General features: G+C 45.6%; 1 protein-coding gene across 1 annotated transcript; it reads right to left on the bottom strand.

The window, feature by feature from the left end:
- Positions 1 to 3,918: 3,918 nt before the first annotated feature.
- Positions 3,919 to 12,684, bottom strand: si:ch211-13f8.1 (serine/arginine repetitive matrix protein 1). Its single transcript, XM_030115549.1, has 10 exons — positions 12,503 to 12,684; positions 10,908 to 12,037; positions 9,418 to 9,490; positions 8,061 to 8,213; positions 6,486 to 7,639; positions 5,769 to 5,919; positions 5,466 to 5,685; positions 5,272 to 5,384; positions 4,990 to 5,180; positions 3,919 to 4,906 (listed from the first exon to the last, which is right to left on the bottom strand). The coding sequence occupies exons 2-10, from the start codon at positions 12,001 to 12,003 to the stop codon at positions 4,713 to 4,715; spliced, it is 3,345 nt and encodes a 1,114-aa protein (XP_029971409.1). The 5' UTR covers positions 12,004 to 12,037; positions 12,503 to 12,684; the 3' UTR covers positions 3,919 to 4,712.
- Positions 12,685 to 13,787: the final 1,103 nt, after the last annotated feature.

Below are 13,787 nucleotides of genomic sequence, written 5' to 3'. Positions count from 1 at the left end.
ATATAGTCTTGTGGAGGGCAAAGCATTAAAAAAAAAAAAAAAAAGCAAACAGGCGCAGCGCAACGGCCTGTAACGACGTGAGGTGGGATACTGTAGCTGTGGTGGAGCTGTTTTAATTTTTTTTTTTTTTTTTTGATGAAAGAAACAAAAGCTCAGGTTAAGCTTTTGACCTATTTATATTTTCTGCTAAAGCATTTTTCCCGTCTAAGCTGGTTTATCCTGCCGTGAGATACCTATTGATAACAGAGGGATCTCGATGTTTATTGTTCATTTTTTCTGATTATTTTAATATTTTACACCCAAAAAAAAAACAAAAAAAAAAAAAAACAGTGTTATCCAAATCCTCTTCCTGAAGGATGGACGAGCTGCTGATACAACACCGAGGGTGTAATTAGACCTTAATTGAATGTGACACCGTTTTATTTTCATCGATAGATAATTTATAAAATTTAAAAAGTGCTTTTGTGTGCGATTGTTCTCGCTGGCCTGGCGGTTCCCTGAGGTCCACAGGGGGAGTTGTGGCTGAGGGAGATAAAAAGGTATCTGCTTCTGGCCGCATCAGATAAAGGAGCTGAGCATCAACGGTGACACGCTATCAGAGCACATTCAAGACAGCCCAAATGGGAGCAGGTACATCCTAATAACGGGTTTTCAGCATCCTCCTCCCTCCCTCCATTAGTCTCCTCGTGTGGAATAATGCGCCAAATTAAACAATTAGGTAGATAGATAGATAGATAGATAGATAGATAGATAGATGAGGAAAGGTTTCAAAGTGCTTTTTCCTGGTACCATGTGTAAAAAGGAGGCGACTCCATAATCAGTCACGACTTAAAAACGCATCTGTTGAAACAGAGAAGTCACGACGACATCCTGTCTTGGGCAGCTGCTTTCCAAATGTCAATTAAAGCCCAGTCACGACGAATATTTCAACGAAAAAAACACCTATAGTCGTGATCAGCTTAAACCTGGACTACAAAACACAACTTTCTTTACGCATAACCCAATGCATTGTTATAATAAAAAAAATAAATAAAGTTGTGCATTTTTGCAGAGGATATTCAAATCTAACTCAGGTAAAACAGTTAATCTGGATAATCTGTATAATTTTGATCATATCCATCGTTCAAGATAAAAAAAAGATCACTTAGAAAATTAACTTTAAGTCTCTCCAGCTCCAGGGTCACCTGAGCTCGGGCTGCTTCAGGGTCTCAAGAATCATGCATCAAACCAATGAATATGGATGGACATGGTGCTGGTGGCCTTTGGAGCTTGCATGTTCTCCATGTGCATGCATACATAGGTCCCTACTTTATGTCATTAATCTCTCCAGAAGGTTTCTTGTTGTGGAGGGAAACAAAAATACAGAAGCTTGTGACTCCTGAAGCCTGTTTTGCTGAGTCTCAGCCTGGAAACCTGAAATGTGGAAACCTTGATGTGGTTTGTGCAGTTTGTGCATTCAAACTGTATCCTGCTTTTGCTCTTTTCAAATTAAAAAGTCCTGAATATAAAGGTTTGTAATTTTTAATGGTTTAGTTTTTGAACTTTGGGCGTTTGACTGAAAATGAAAAAATACTTCTACACAGCACATTGATGTTAAGTGAATATGTGGCACTTTATGGCATTTATTTGGAAAGATTTCAAGATTCATGAGTGAAAAATGATGCAAAATGCAAGAAAAACCTAGGAAATGTGATTGAGGGTGATGAATTAATATGTTTTAACTAATTTCATTAGACTCATCATCCTGTCTGCCAAAATCTTGCTTTTAAACATTCATAGATTGTTCCTGAAAAACATGCGCGATGTCATCTGTATGATGCTCAACTTTGTCCTGAAAATGACCATTTTCACTGTAAATATAAACCAAACTTTGTTTCATGCTTCATTATGAAAAACACAAACTATATTTAATTACAACTAAATTCACATAATGAAAAACGTTTTTTAGGATTTTCTCCTTCTGCCAGTTTCGGGAAGGATTGGTGAAAATTGACTTGTACTTATAAATTGTGCAGATAGGTCAAATATATAAAATTTAAATTGAGTTAATCAAATGAGTTCTTTCTTTCAATGTAGTGTCGGACACACTTTTCATGTAATCATTAAAGTTTGGACGACCCTAGCTAAGCAGGGGATCCAGTATGCAATTTTATACCTTTTTGCCAACTTTTGAGCAGTTCAGATTAAAATGGCGTCTTTCGTTATACTGACAGATTATTAAAATAGATTATTTATGTTTTCAAGACTTTATCTGTTTTTTAATCTAGTAGTTTTTATGTTGTATTATAATCCAGCAATCATCCTTTGGTCTGAATATGTGATTAATGTCTGACTTCTGGAGAAGAATCACTGTGATGTATATGTTTCATGTTTTCTGCCCCCATGTGAACGTCATGAACCTGTACTGTAGTTTCTGGAGGCTCCAGCAGGGGGCGCGCTGTGTTGAAAGTATTGGATTTTCCCCATGAAGATGAAAACCTTTTTTTTTTTTTTTAATACATTTCGATTTACACATTTAAATCCATTTCTTTTACTGTACCTTAGTTTTAAAAAATAATTTACGTTTAAAAAATATCAGAAATTATAGTACTTTTCCTAGATAACAAAAACTTTTGTAAAAAAAAAAAAAAGTTTCATTTACTCCTGAAATGACAGATGACATATTGTATTCCGGAAAAAGGTAAATTTTTGCTCTTATTTTAATCTCACACTTCTTAGAATACCTTATTGGACAAGTGACCATTATTTCTGCAGATTCTTCTTGTTCCTGTAAAACTGATGGTGTAAATAAACAATATCTCCCCAAAATAGAATAAAATAAACACTTGTGTTGAGCATTGAAATGGCTTTTCCTTTTATGGTATTTTGTAAAATTTGGACACTTCTCATGTTAGAGAGAATTTTATGGATTCATTTCAGGAGATCTGCTCAGAACAACCTGTCACCTGTTTACTGCTGGCAGTCCCTGGACAGGATTCCAGTGGTTTACAGGGTAAAACACAGGGACACAGAGGCAATTCAAGGTCACAGCTCAGCCAGACAGTGAGAGGAAACTGGAGAATCAGGAAAAACTCAAGGCACGCACAGGTTGGCCCCGGCATGAACCCACAACATGAGGTGAGAGCAGCAGCCACCAAACCACAGGTTCATCCGGCTAAACTGAGCCCGCTGTGCCTCTGCAAACAAAATATCAATCCTTCCTCTAATCAAATGTTCAGAACTCATAAACTGTTTTACTCATGAAACAATGACAATTTGATATTTTTCTTCCCAGGTATTAAATTACTTAATCCAAACATGCTTCAAACATTTCTGACAGGAAAACTGCAATGTAAATAATGATCAATACCAACTGAAAACAACATTGACTTTCTTTAGAAAAAAGTCACCAAAGTGTTGTTTTTTTTGATTAAACAAATGTTCTCATTAAAAACAAACCACCAGTGTGTTCACTGATGTTCAAATGATTCCGATTATTAAAAATGTGCTCACGATTAAATCATCGCTAAAAGCTGCGAATTATCATTTAAAAAGAGATCAATACAACATTAATTGTGCCAGAAGTCTGAAACAAGAAGCATTTCAGTATTGTTTAATTTTTTTAGAAATTGTGTTTTGTCAAATGATCCTGTTTGAGACTGTTGATATGCAGAAACCGGCCATCAGGGGGCGCTGGAGCGCCACAGCATCACGACCCATCAGTCACACGGGGGCCTCAGTTTGTCTCTTATGAGATCAATACCATACAAAACCTCTTGGATTCCGATTGATAGCTTTAAGATGAATCGATACATGGGCTACAACTATTTTTTAATGAGGTTTAATCATGTCACTGTGTTGGTAGAAACATTAATGAAACAGTAACTTAATGTCCAAAATGACAACACAAATACTCTGACTGGTACAATTAATCAGTGGATCTTATTTTCAAATATTATTTCTTGACATTTTCAAAGTGAGAACGTATAAAAACATTCAGCAAGTGTTTCATGAGATATTTTCGATTAAAGACATGAACGAAATTACAGAATTTGTCACACAGTCATCGGGATATTTTGGATTTAAGGTTGAACATTTTGGCAAAATAATGATTTTATTGAAAACTAACCCATATCAGGTTGTAAAGTAATCAGATATACATGCAGATCATTAGAATATAGATATGTTCTACTGAGCTAAAACAGTTTGTATATCTCTTTAGTTTACAAGTCTAACATGTTATTCATCCCTACAGATCATTTAGCATTAAAAAATGAAACTAACAGAAATAAACATGCTCACTAGTTCATATAAGCTTTGTAACAATCTGGTTGCACTCAGTGAGTATTCAGGACATAATAATGAGGAAGATTCAGAAAATAATTTCATATGCATAAAAGTCTGCTCATAGAAAAATAGATAAATAAAAACATGCACTGAAACAAAATGTACAAGATTTAGATTTTTGAAGTTTGGAATTTTAATTAGAGTAAAAATATACACTTTGAAATCCGGTTTCAGGTTTGCAGAAATACTGTTGGATTAGTTTTGAGCAGTTTCAGTCTATTGTAAATGGTTTTATATGAAATCAACCCGTAACATCACAACATGTCTGAATCTACAGCGTCATACACACACACACACACACACACACACACACACACACACACACACACGCTGGAGTCCGTCCACAGAGCCTGCAGCGTTCAGGTGACCGGGGGAGAAGTGAGCAGTCAGCGCGGACTGCGTCGGGCCGGCATGATGCGGAGGGACGCCGTGCTCTCCCGGGTCATGAGCCGGGTCACGTGATCCAAGCTGAGTCCCGCCACCGCCTCGCCGTTCACCTGCAGGATTTCATCACCGATTCCCAGGAGCCCCACGTAGGGGCCTTCACCGCTGCCGTCGCCCACTTTCTCCACGTACACGCCTGAAGGAATCACACACACAAGAGAAAAGGATTAGATTCTAAAGAAATGGAGACTTTTAAAGATGTGTTGTTGTTCCTGGTACCTGTGTCCGGTCGACCTTTGCCCCTTGAAATGACAAAACCAAAGGGACCATTCGGGGGTCTGACGAGCTCCAGGAGAAGAGTCCCGTCGGGGAAAGCCTGCGTCACCCGGCCGACCGGACGCACCACGCGAGAAACCATGACGTCCTCCACACTGAGGGCCCGGTGCAGGTCGATCTGGGGGCTGTCGGGGCTGCGGAGGGGGGGGGACGGAGAGTCAGGCGCGAGCTGCTCTTTAACCAGGCGTCCTTCCTCCTCAACTCCTTTTCCATCGGGGGGTTTACCTGGGGGCCAGGCCGTACGGGATCTGCACCTCCCCGAGGATGGTGGAGCGCTCCGTCCTTCGCTCTAAGCTCTGCACAGAGGAGGCTTTTCGCAGCTGGGCCAGTGGCAGCACCTGGTGGCAGAGCGGAGGAAATGAAACGCTGCCGACTCAGCAGAGCGGCCAAGCCAGAGCAGAGCAGAGGAAGCCGCTGACCGTGTGCAGGGACTGCAGGGACGGCGTCCTCTGGATGCGGATGGTGGGCTGCGGTCTGCGCGTGGGGCTGGGAGAGGCCGAGCTGGCCCGGGGGGCCGGGGGGATGCTCAGCTGCTCCATGCTGCTGGAGCGAGCGCCCTTCACCAGCCTGCCCACGCTGTTCAGCCCGATGGAGGAGAAGAAGCGGCGGAGGAAGAGTTTTGGACGCCCGTCCAGCTTCCTGTGGAGGAAACGCATCAAACGAATGATTTTAATCTCTGAACTGCCACCGCTGGAACGCTCAACACTCTTATCTTAACCCACCTGGACCCGTCCGAGTTCTCCTCCCATATGGCCTCAGCTTTCAGGTGCTCCGCTCTCAGCAGCTCGGCCCGGAGGTCCTCGGCCCGAGACATGGCCGCTCCGCGCAGGGCCCGACACTCCGAGCTCGGCCCGCTGTCTCCACCCAGACCCGCTGGAAGACCGAGAAGGAAACGCAATAATGAATGTATTACTTCAGTAAAGTTTATGTATGCAGTTTAGCACAGTTTAGCTTAAACAGAGCATTTTGTCATGGTGCCACAGCATTCTGAATTTACTTGGTTTACATGAAAGTGAACATTTTTTATAATAGGTGAGAGATTAAACTACTTTTTTGATTGACTGCCATGTAAAAGTAAAACAACACACTTTCATAAAGGCAAAAACTGTGGCACTGTGGCAGATACCCCACACTCTATCTTCTATCTCTTCAGGCAAAAATACCAAGAGTTCAGGCTTATTGGTGTGTGTGAATTAAATCTTTGATGAACTGTTCACCTCAAAATGTCAGCTGGGATAAGCTCCAGACCTCCATCAATGCACTCTGAGAATAAATCTGGTGTTTTAAATACTTTTTCTCAATGATTGCAATTCTTCCACAAGCCTTTTCACAGATTGCCCTCTTTAATGAAACCATAGAGTAACTCCACTGCGTCATGTGTCTCTCCTCCAGATGAGCGGAGGTATTTGTGCGTGCGCTCATCCCCGGAGGCCGCTCACCTGCCCCGTCTGCAGCGGCGTCCCACAGCTCGGCGGCTGGCAGGTCCGTGGGGAGTCTGGCTGGGGAGTACCTGAGCGTGGACGGCCTGATGCAGGGCGCCGGGCTGCTCGCTGCGGGGCTCCCTTGAGTTGACGCTAACGGGGATTCTCTCCTCGTCTCCAGGGCATCGGGAACAGACTGGGCCCCGCCCTCTCCTCCCTGAACCGGGGGCTGACTCGCGGCCGAGCGGCTTCTGGAGCTCGACTTCAGCGCCGACTTGATTGGCAGCGACGGAGCCGGCGACTCCCGCTGGCCGCCTGACGCCTCCAGCAGAGACGGCCCCAGAGCGATGGGGCTGCCGGGGGCAAACGAAACCCCCCTGCTCAAGTTGACTCTGTTCCGTGGGTTTGAGTTCCGCCGCTGGGCCCAGGACGGGCCGTAGGGGCCGTGGCCGGACTCCAGCCGGCTCTCTCCTTTCCTGCTCCTCCTCCGAAGCTTCCCAAACCCTGACGACTTCCACCCTGTGCTGATTTCCTTATTCTCCCCGAGAACGTACGCTCCGGCGAACGTGACGGTCAGAGGAGCTTTGGGACGAGTGCTCGGCTCCGACTTGCTGGGAGGCGTCGGCCGAGAAGCCCCTTTTCCCCGAGCGTCTTCTGGGTTTCCCGGCTGCTGCGGCTCGGAGGTCCCGGGATCCGGAGCCGGGAGGACCGGCTGCGGTTCCCTGACTACAGAACCACACGCTTCACACTTCTTCACCAGAACTATGATCTCTTTGACCACCGTGGCGGCTTCCCCAGCGCCTCCCGCCTCCTCCGGCCGCTGCGACGGGGGCACGGAGACGCTCCTCTGGCTGCGGCCCCTCTCCGAGCCGCTGCTGCTGGAGTCGGTGTTGCTGTCCTTGCTCTTGGATTTGGGCGTCCCGGGTCTGCCGCGCTGTCTCACTCTGTCCAGATACCGAGACTCCGCTTCTTTCTCAGATTCATCCTCAAAGCGGACGCGGGTCGGAGAGCAGCCGTAGCGCCTGGATCGGGAGCCTTGGTCTCCGGGGGAAGTGTCTCTTTGAGACGGGACCAGAAGCGGACCGGTGGCAGTCTGAGCTGGAGGATCCTCTTTGGTCTGAAGCACTTTCTGCACTGTTGTTGGACTAACAGGCTCGGATTGTTGTTTTTTCCTGCAGAAAACACCAAATAAGTGAACATTCGAGCATTCTTTGCCGGTTTGTACAGTAGAATTTAGTGTAAACGAAGTAAAATTACAGTAAACTCAGGGAATATTTAAATTGCGTTGCTGCTTCTGTCTCGTCTGTGACTGACCAGGTTTGCAGTCATGAACGCAGGATCTTCTTAATCCCAAACTGAGTGAACAGTTTCTGCTACATAAGGGGATTTCGGGAGCAAACTGCATGATATACACTCTGTTACATAAACAGGAATAAAAGCATACATTTTCACTGTACTGTCAGCTTATAAAACAGAGGCTAGTTCCAAAGCTTTGGCGTGTTTTTGTTCTACAACATCAGAAAGAAAGAAGAAGAAGAAAGAGAGCAAGTTTAATGAAGGATACGCTGTGAATCTGCAGCTATACCAACTCACACTGTGGCTCTCTGGTCGGAATGGGAACGTCTACCGGGCCGATCGCCTTTGACGTGGTTGGAGCGGGCCTTCAGCCTCGCTCGCTCCAGAAGACGCTTGGCTTGCTCATGCCTGGGACTCAGGGGCAGCTCATCGCTGAGCACGAGGAGGGACCTGATGATCAAAAGAAGCAGAGACAAGGATGCAAATCAGGCAGCCATGAATCATTCATGTGCTTAAAAACAGCAGGGAATAGATGGTTTCCTGAATAATGGGACAAGGCTGCACTGGCGTCTGTTTTCCAGCAAATTCAATATTTAATGACGTGTTCAAATGCGCAAAGGGAAACATATCCATTGACATCAGATCCCCAACAGATTGAGTCAACATCGAGTGAATCAAGCTGCGTCTTCCTAAGCTGTTTTATGTAATATCAGATAGATAGAGCGGGGCGTGGCCCTGCGGCGAGCGGCAGAGGGGAGCGTCATCCGTCCGTCCGTCCATCCTTCGGCCCAGCGGCTAAGCTGCTCTGCATTGTGCTTCATCGTCTGTACTTGTCTTTATCCCCCGGCCCAGCGATAAAGATAGCATGATACACCAGCCGTGTGGATTAACCTTGTAATGGACTAAGTGTGATTCATTCTGTCCTGTGTGTCAAGACGAATACATATCGTGTTTCCTTAGATTACAATTTGTCACGCCGGTGTTAAATCCCAGTGTTGACAGGCACGATAAATCTGCAGCCTGTTTATGTGCAGTTGTTTATTTCTGCAGCTCATGTTAGCTACAATGATATATCCGAAGCAGTATTTCCAGATTTTCTCTGAATTCTGATTTAAAAAAAAAAAAAAGAAGAATCAGTCCAACACAATACAACCTAAGACTGATCACCATCACAGTATTTCAGATTTATGTCAGGTTTATATGTTGCTTTTGGATTTTTCACTACCTTTGGCCACTCATTAACACCTGCTGTATCACAGTGTTCAGTATTTTCATCATTCCATACAACAGAAGGGGCTCAGGATACTGAAATATCAGCATTTATTGCAGAAATTTGAAAAAAGAAGTCTCGGGTTATTGGTTAAGTATAGCTTATTTCATGTGAAGTTGCTCTAAGTATGGGTTTCTGGAAATGTAATCTAATTGATATTTGGGTAAAATTACAGAAGCTTAAATATATTCATTTACTGATTCCTTGTTTTGTCTTGAAAGCTGTCAGACTCGCATCTTTTCCTGCATTCTGCCTCATTCCTGCAATCAAAACAAGACCTGGGATTCCCGGGCAGAGCTGTGATATAGGAACTTATGAGAAGAGATTATAAATAGAGCATCAGGCTTGTATGTCACCGGGCCTCTTAAGGCCCGCGTCGCTCACCTCAAGTAGGGTTCAAGCTCCTGAGCGAGGATGACGGAGTCTGAGCTGTCCAAAGCATCCTGAGCACCTGCAGCTGGCAGAAAACAAGGGAAGACACAACATGAAATACACCCGATGAAGACGACAGGCGTGCTTAAAGTCCTGTCTTTCATAAATCAACTTTTCAGTTCCAGGTTTCAGGGAGCACACTACTGGAAAAAAGAACCTTCTGCCACACAGTGACCCCCCTCAGGACATGTTCCTGCTAACTCAGATGCATTTTATTTTTTTGGCGCACTAGTTTGCCCTCAGGTCGACATTCTATTAGTCTGTGCTTTCTTTTCTTTTCTTTTATCTTATTCCACGTGGCCAGCTATTTCAAAGTTATGAAACTAATTTATGTCCTTTTCTGGAAGCTGGCCAAAACAAACTCTTGGGGTCAATAACATTCATTGTATCATATCAAAGTCACTGCGTGTTTAGTTCTGAGCAGAACTCATAATACTGCCGTGTTGGATTTAGTGACAGTTTCACAGGTGAATACCTCTCAAACACACACACACACACACACACACACACACACACACACACACACACACACACACACACACACACAAGTTATGCAACCACTGAGAAACAGATGAAGCCAGATTTTTTGGAAACAAGAGCAGAAAGTCAGCTCATCATGGTGGATTTACCTGCGGATGCTGCTGAGGCTACGTCTCGTGTTGACACGGTCTGAGCAAACACGTGGCAGACATAAACGATATTACGGATTCACAGTATGGGGAAGTAGATAATCTGCCATCCCACATGCACAGAAAAGCATCCATTAGTGCGCAGTCAGAGATACAAAGGCAGGGACACTTCCCCCCACTGTTCTCACTGCTAATAATAGTAACATCCGCATGCACATCTGCACAGCTGACATCTGCTCTGCACTGGGAATCAGCCAGGTTACATGCCGCATGTAAACACAGCATCCCAGGCAGACAGCTGGAAAACATTTTAAGCGCACACTGGGGACACATTGTTGATGTTTCAAATCTCTTAGATTGTTGTTGGGGAAAATATGCAAATGGCGAGACGGTATGTAAAATGTTCCGCCTCCGTGTTCAAACACACCACGTGAGCGGCGAACTGTGCGTCTGCAAAAAAAAAAAACTGACAGCTTAGAGTTATGGACTTCACAGTATGAGGAAGTTTTAACATGTAATGAATCAACTATGACTGAGAAGCTTGTTCGAACTTGTTTTGACCTGCAGAGTAGTTTGTATCATCTCCTGCATTTGTTTCTTTCGTGGGAGTTTTCCAGAGATTTATCAGTCAATCAACCCATCTACAATAATCCCTCTCAGTCCATTCAAACTGGGAATATTATGGCTGCAAGCCTGATGAAACATAGAACAACAGTTTCATAACTAAAACTTCTCTTTTTCTTCTTTTCTTTGATATTCAAGACCTGATGCATTAGTTGCTAAACTTACACCTAAAGTCTCCTCTGTCCCTACCTTTATAGTCGAAGCTGTACGAAGCTTCTCCACCGTCTGTGTCGTCTCTCCAGCTTTGCTGTCGTTCCCTCAGCTTTGCGAAGGCCCTTTCCTTCACCCTCAGCTTCTCGTCCGGCAGTCCGCTCTGAGAGGACGTGCTCTCCCAGCTGTCCGAGCTGCACACCCCTTTGCCGTGTCCGTCGGCTGCGTCCGCCTCCTTCTGCTCACACCTGTCCAGGTAGCACTCCACGCTGTCCGAGTGTTTGAACTCTGAGGCAGCGGCGGCGTTGTCGTCCTCCGGCGGGCCTGCGTCGCTCCTGCCCAGGCCTTCTGGGGGTTTGATCTTCTGCTGAGGCTCTGCTGCCAGCGTCTCCGTCTGAGTGTAGTCCCTCAGAGGCAGCGTGGAGGACGGGGCGCTGCTGGGTCCGACCCCATTGAGGATCAACGTCTCCGGGCGCGCTACTCTCCAGAAGCCCTTCGGAGGTGCCCAGCGTCTCGTTGACGAAGACGAGGAGGAGGATGCTGAAGGAGCGGCGGCGGCTGGAGGAGAGGGAGAGGGAGAGGGAGAGGGCGCCTGGTGTGGAGGAGAAGGCGGTATGTTTTCACACTGGGGGCCCTCCGGGCCGGGATCTTCCCCTCTTCTTCTTTCAAAACTGAACCTCTCGTCTTCAGCCTCTTGGCCCGCTCGCTCTGCTTTTGCTTCAGCCGGAGGACTGTGGATCTCCAACTTGACCTGCACCTCCACCTCCTCCTCTTCATCGCTGCTGCTCAAGTCCTTCCCGGCTCCGGGTCTCCAGCCGGGAGCGGGCAGAGAGACTCCTTTCCCTCTCGGTCTCTGTCTGAGGAAGACCTCAGAGGAAATGTGTCCAGCTGGACCGCTCGCCTCCACGTCCAGCCTCTCCCTGTCTCTCCCTCGGGCTCTCCTCTGCGTGAGCGACTTCACTTTGGTCTGCAGAGCGTGCACGGCTGAACTCTGCCGAGGCGGAAGAGGAGACGAGGCGGGGAAAACCGGCTCGGGCACCGGGCCGGTGATCAGCCCCCAGTTGATGGGGACCCCTGAGGGTAAAGGGGAGCTGGGTTTTGTTTGGATATTATCAGCCGCCTTCTCCTCCTCCATTAGCTGGCCATGCGCGGGGAAGTCCAGGCAGATTCTGAAAGATGAAAAACAAAAAGATCAAACCTTCTCTGCTCAGATCTGCTCTGCATTTACACTCACTGTGGTTACTTTCTTTCTGGCGTGCGGGGTGAGGAGATATGTAATGTGGATTCAGTCACGTTGCCTTATCCACTGATTACTTTGCAGGGCACAGGATAATCCTTTAGAATGAGAATAAGCAACTGCTGCCTGCAACTGAGAACTCCATCAATGAGCACCGATATGCACTTATTTGTATTTTTTTTTTAAACTTAGATGCCACAACAACAATAAACAACCTTACAGATTCTCTCCTATTGTGTCGCTCATTCAGAAAATTGGGGATAAATAAAATATTAATTCCAACATTTATTCTAAAATGTGCGCAAAAATGAAATATTAATACAAAGATACATGTTCTAACATGTAGTAAACAGACCATCAACAGAATACTAGCATAATTCAAAACCGTGTCGCCCACCTGGATGCCTAGTGAAGACAGATCGGAGGAACACACAGTTCCCGCGGTGCAAAACGTGAAAAAGTTCCCATCATTTCCGCGACCGTTAAAGTTATCCTCCGCACCGCAGCGCCAGACGCGCACATCCTCAGGTCTGCGACCAACATGTGCAAGAAGACCGAGCAGCGGCTGCCCCGGCACGATAAATGAAACCAAATCGGATTTGTCAATGTTTTTGCAGATCCCAAGGTTGTGTTTCCACTCGGCGTGTAACACAGCTCCAAGTCCGAGCAGCGTCAGGCGAGCCAGAGGTTTCTCAATCACGGCCGCTCCGGTAATCCCTTCAGAAATCAGTGGGATTAGACAAAAATGGAATACAAAAAAAAAAAAAAAAAAAAAAATCCCTGCTTTAATTTCGTCCTTGCTTTGAAAACTGGCTGCAGAGCTCGTGCGGCGCGCGGCTGTGCGCATCGATCCTCCGCGTGCAGGAAAAGCATCAAACTGCTAAAAAGCCTCTGATGTGCGTAAAATCTGATACTGACACCGCTCTGTCATGATGTGGCGAGAAGAAGGATTAGATTTTAGAAGGTTTATTTGTCGGCCCCTTCGTCCGTTTATCCAGCTCTCTCTCTCTCTCACGCGCCCGCACGCGCGGACGCGCACAGGAGGCTTAATTGGGTCAGTGTACCTGCAACTTAACCACAGTCCACATTCACAGCCTCCGCAGCAACACCAGGCTTTAATTGAAATAAATGTGCTCCGTGCAAATAGGATTTATTTAGAAACAATAAATTAACGGGATCGTTTCTTCTAATTAACAGTTTTAATGGAGTGTGTGACAGTGTGATGGCCACAGTCAGGACTGAGGGGGAGTTTCCTGAAGGGAGGAGGGATGCTGAGCTCGATGCAGCACATCCTGAATCTTCAGTGACTCCACTTCCATCAAACAGGGGAGAGATGCCAGACTGGAAACAAGTGCACGCATGTTTTATTGAGGTAAAATTATAATTCTGAGATAAGAGAGGAATTTACAAACACAATATTTTTTTCTATTCTACAATTGCAGAAACTGTACTGCTTTTAGCTTCTAAAGAATGATAGCATGCTTATCTTCCAGCTGAATGCAGGGGTAGTGTGGGTTGTAGCATGTTTACAGCATTATAGCATCACCTTACAATAATTCAGGATAGTTTGGGATGAATGTGGTTGTACTTATGGTTTACTTGTCCCCACAGCAGTTGTTACAGCCAAGCACAGCCTTGTGTGTAAAAAAGGATCCACTTTGAAATCTGTGATGGAGAGATTT

This window comes from Salarias fasciatus, chromosome 18 (assembly GCF_902148845.1).
Source record: "Salarias fasciatus chromosome 18, fSalaFa1.1, whole genome shotgun sequence".
NCBI lineage: Eukaryota > Metazoa > Chordata > Actinopteri > Blenniiformes > Blenniidae > Salarias > Salarias fasciatus.
The sequence above is the reverse complement of the archived record's forward strand: the minus strand, read 5'-3'. Positions and strand labels throughout refer to the sequence as shown.

Excerpts from the sequence above, each read along its gene's own strand:
- si:ch211-13f8.1 (XM_030115549.1), bottom strand. The coding sequence starts at position 12,003 with ATGGAGGAGGAGAAGGCGGCTGATAATATCCAAACAAAACCCAGCTCC. Across the intron at positions 7,640-8,060 it reads TCCGACCAGAGAGCCACAGT|GAAAAAACAACAATCCGAGC; the intron begins GTGAGTTGGTAT and ends TGTTTTCTGCAG. Across the intron at positions 4,907-4,989 it reads CAAAGGTCGACCGGACACAG|GCGTGTACGTGGAGAAAGTG; the intron begins GTACCAGGAACA and ends TGATTCCTTCAG.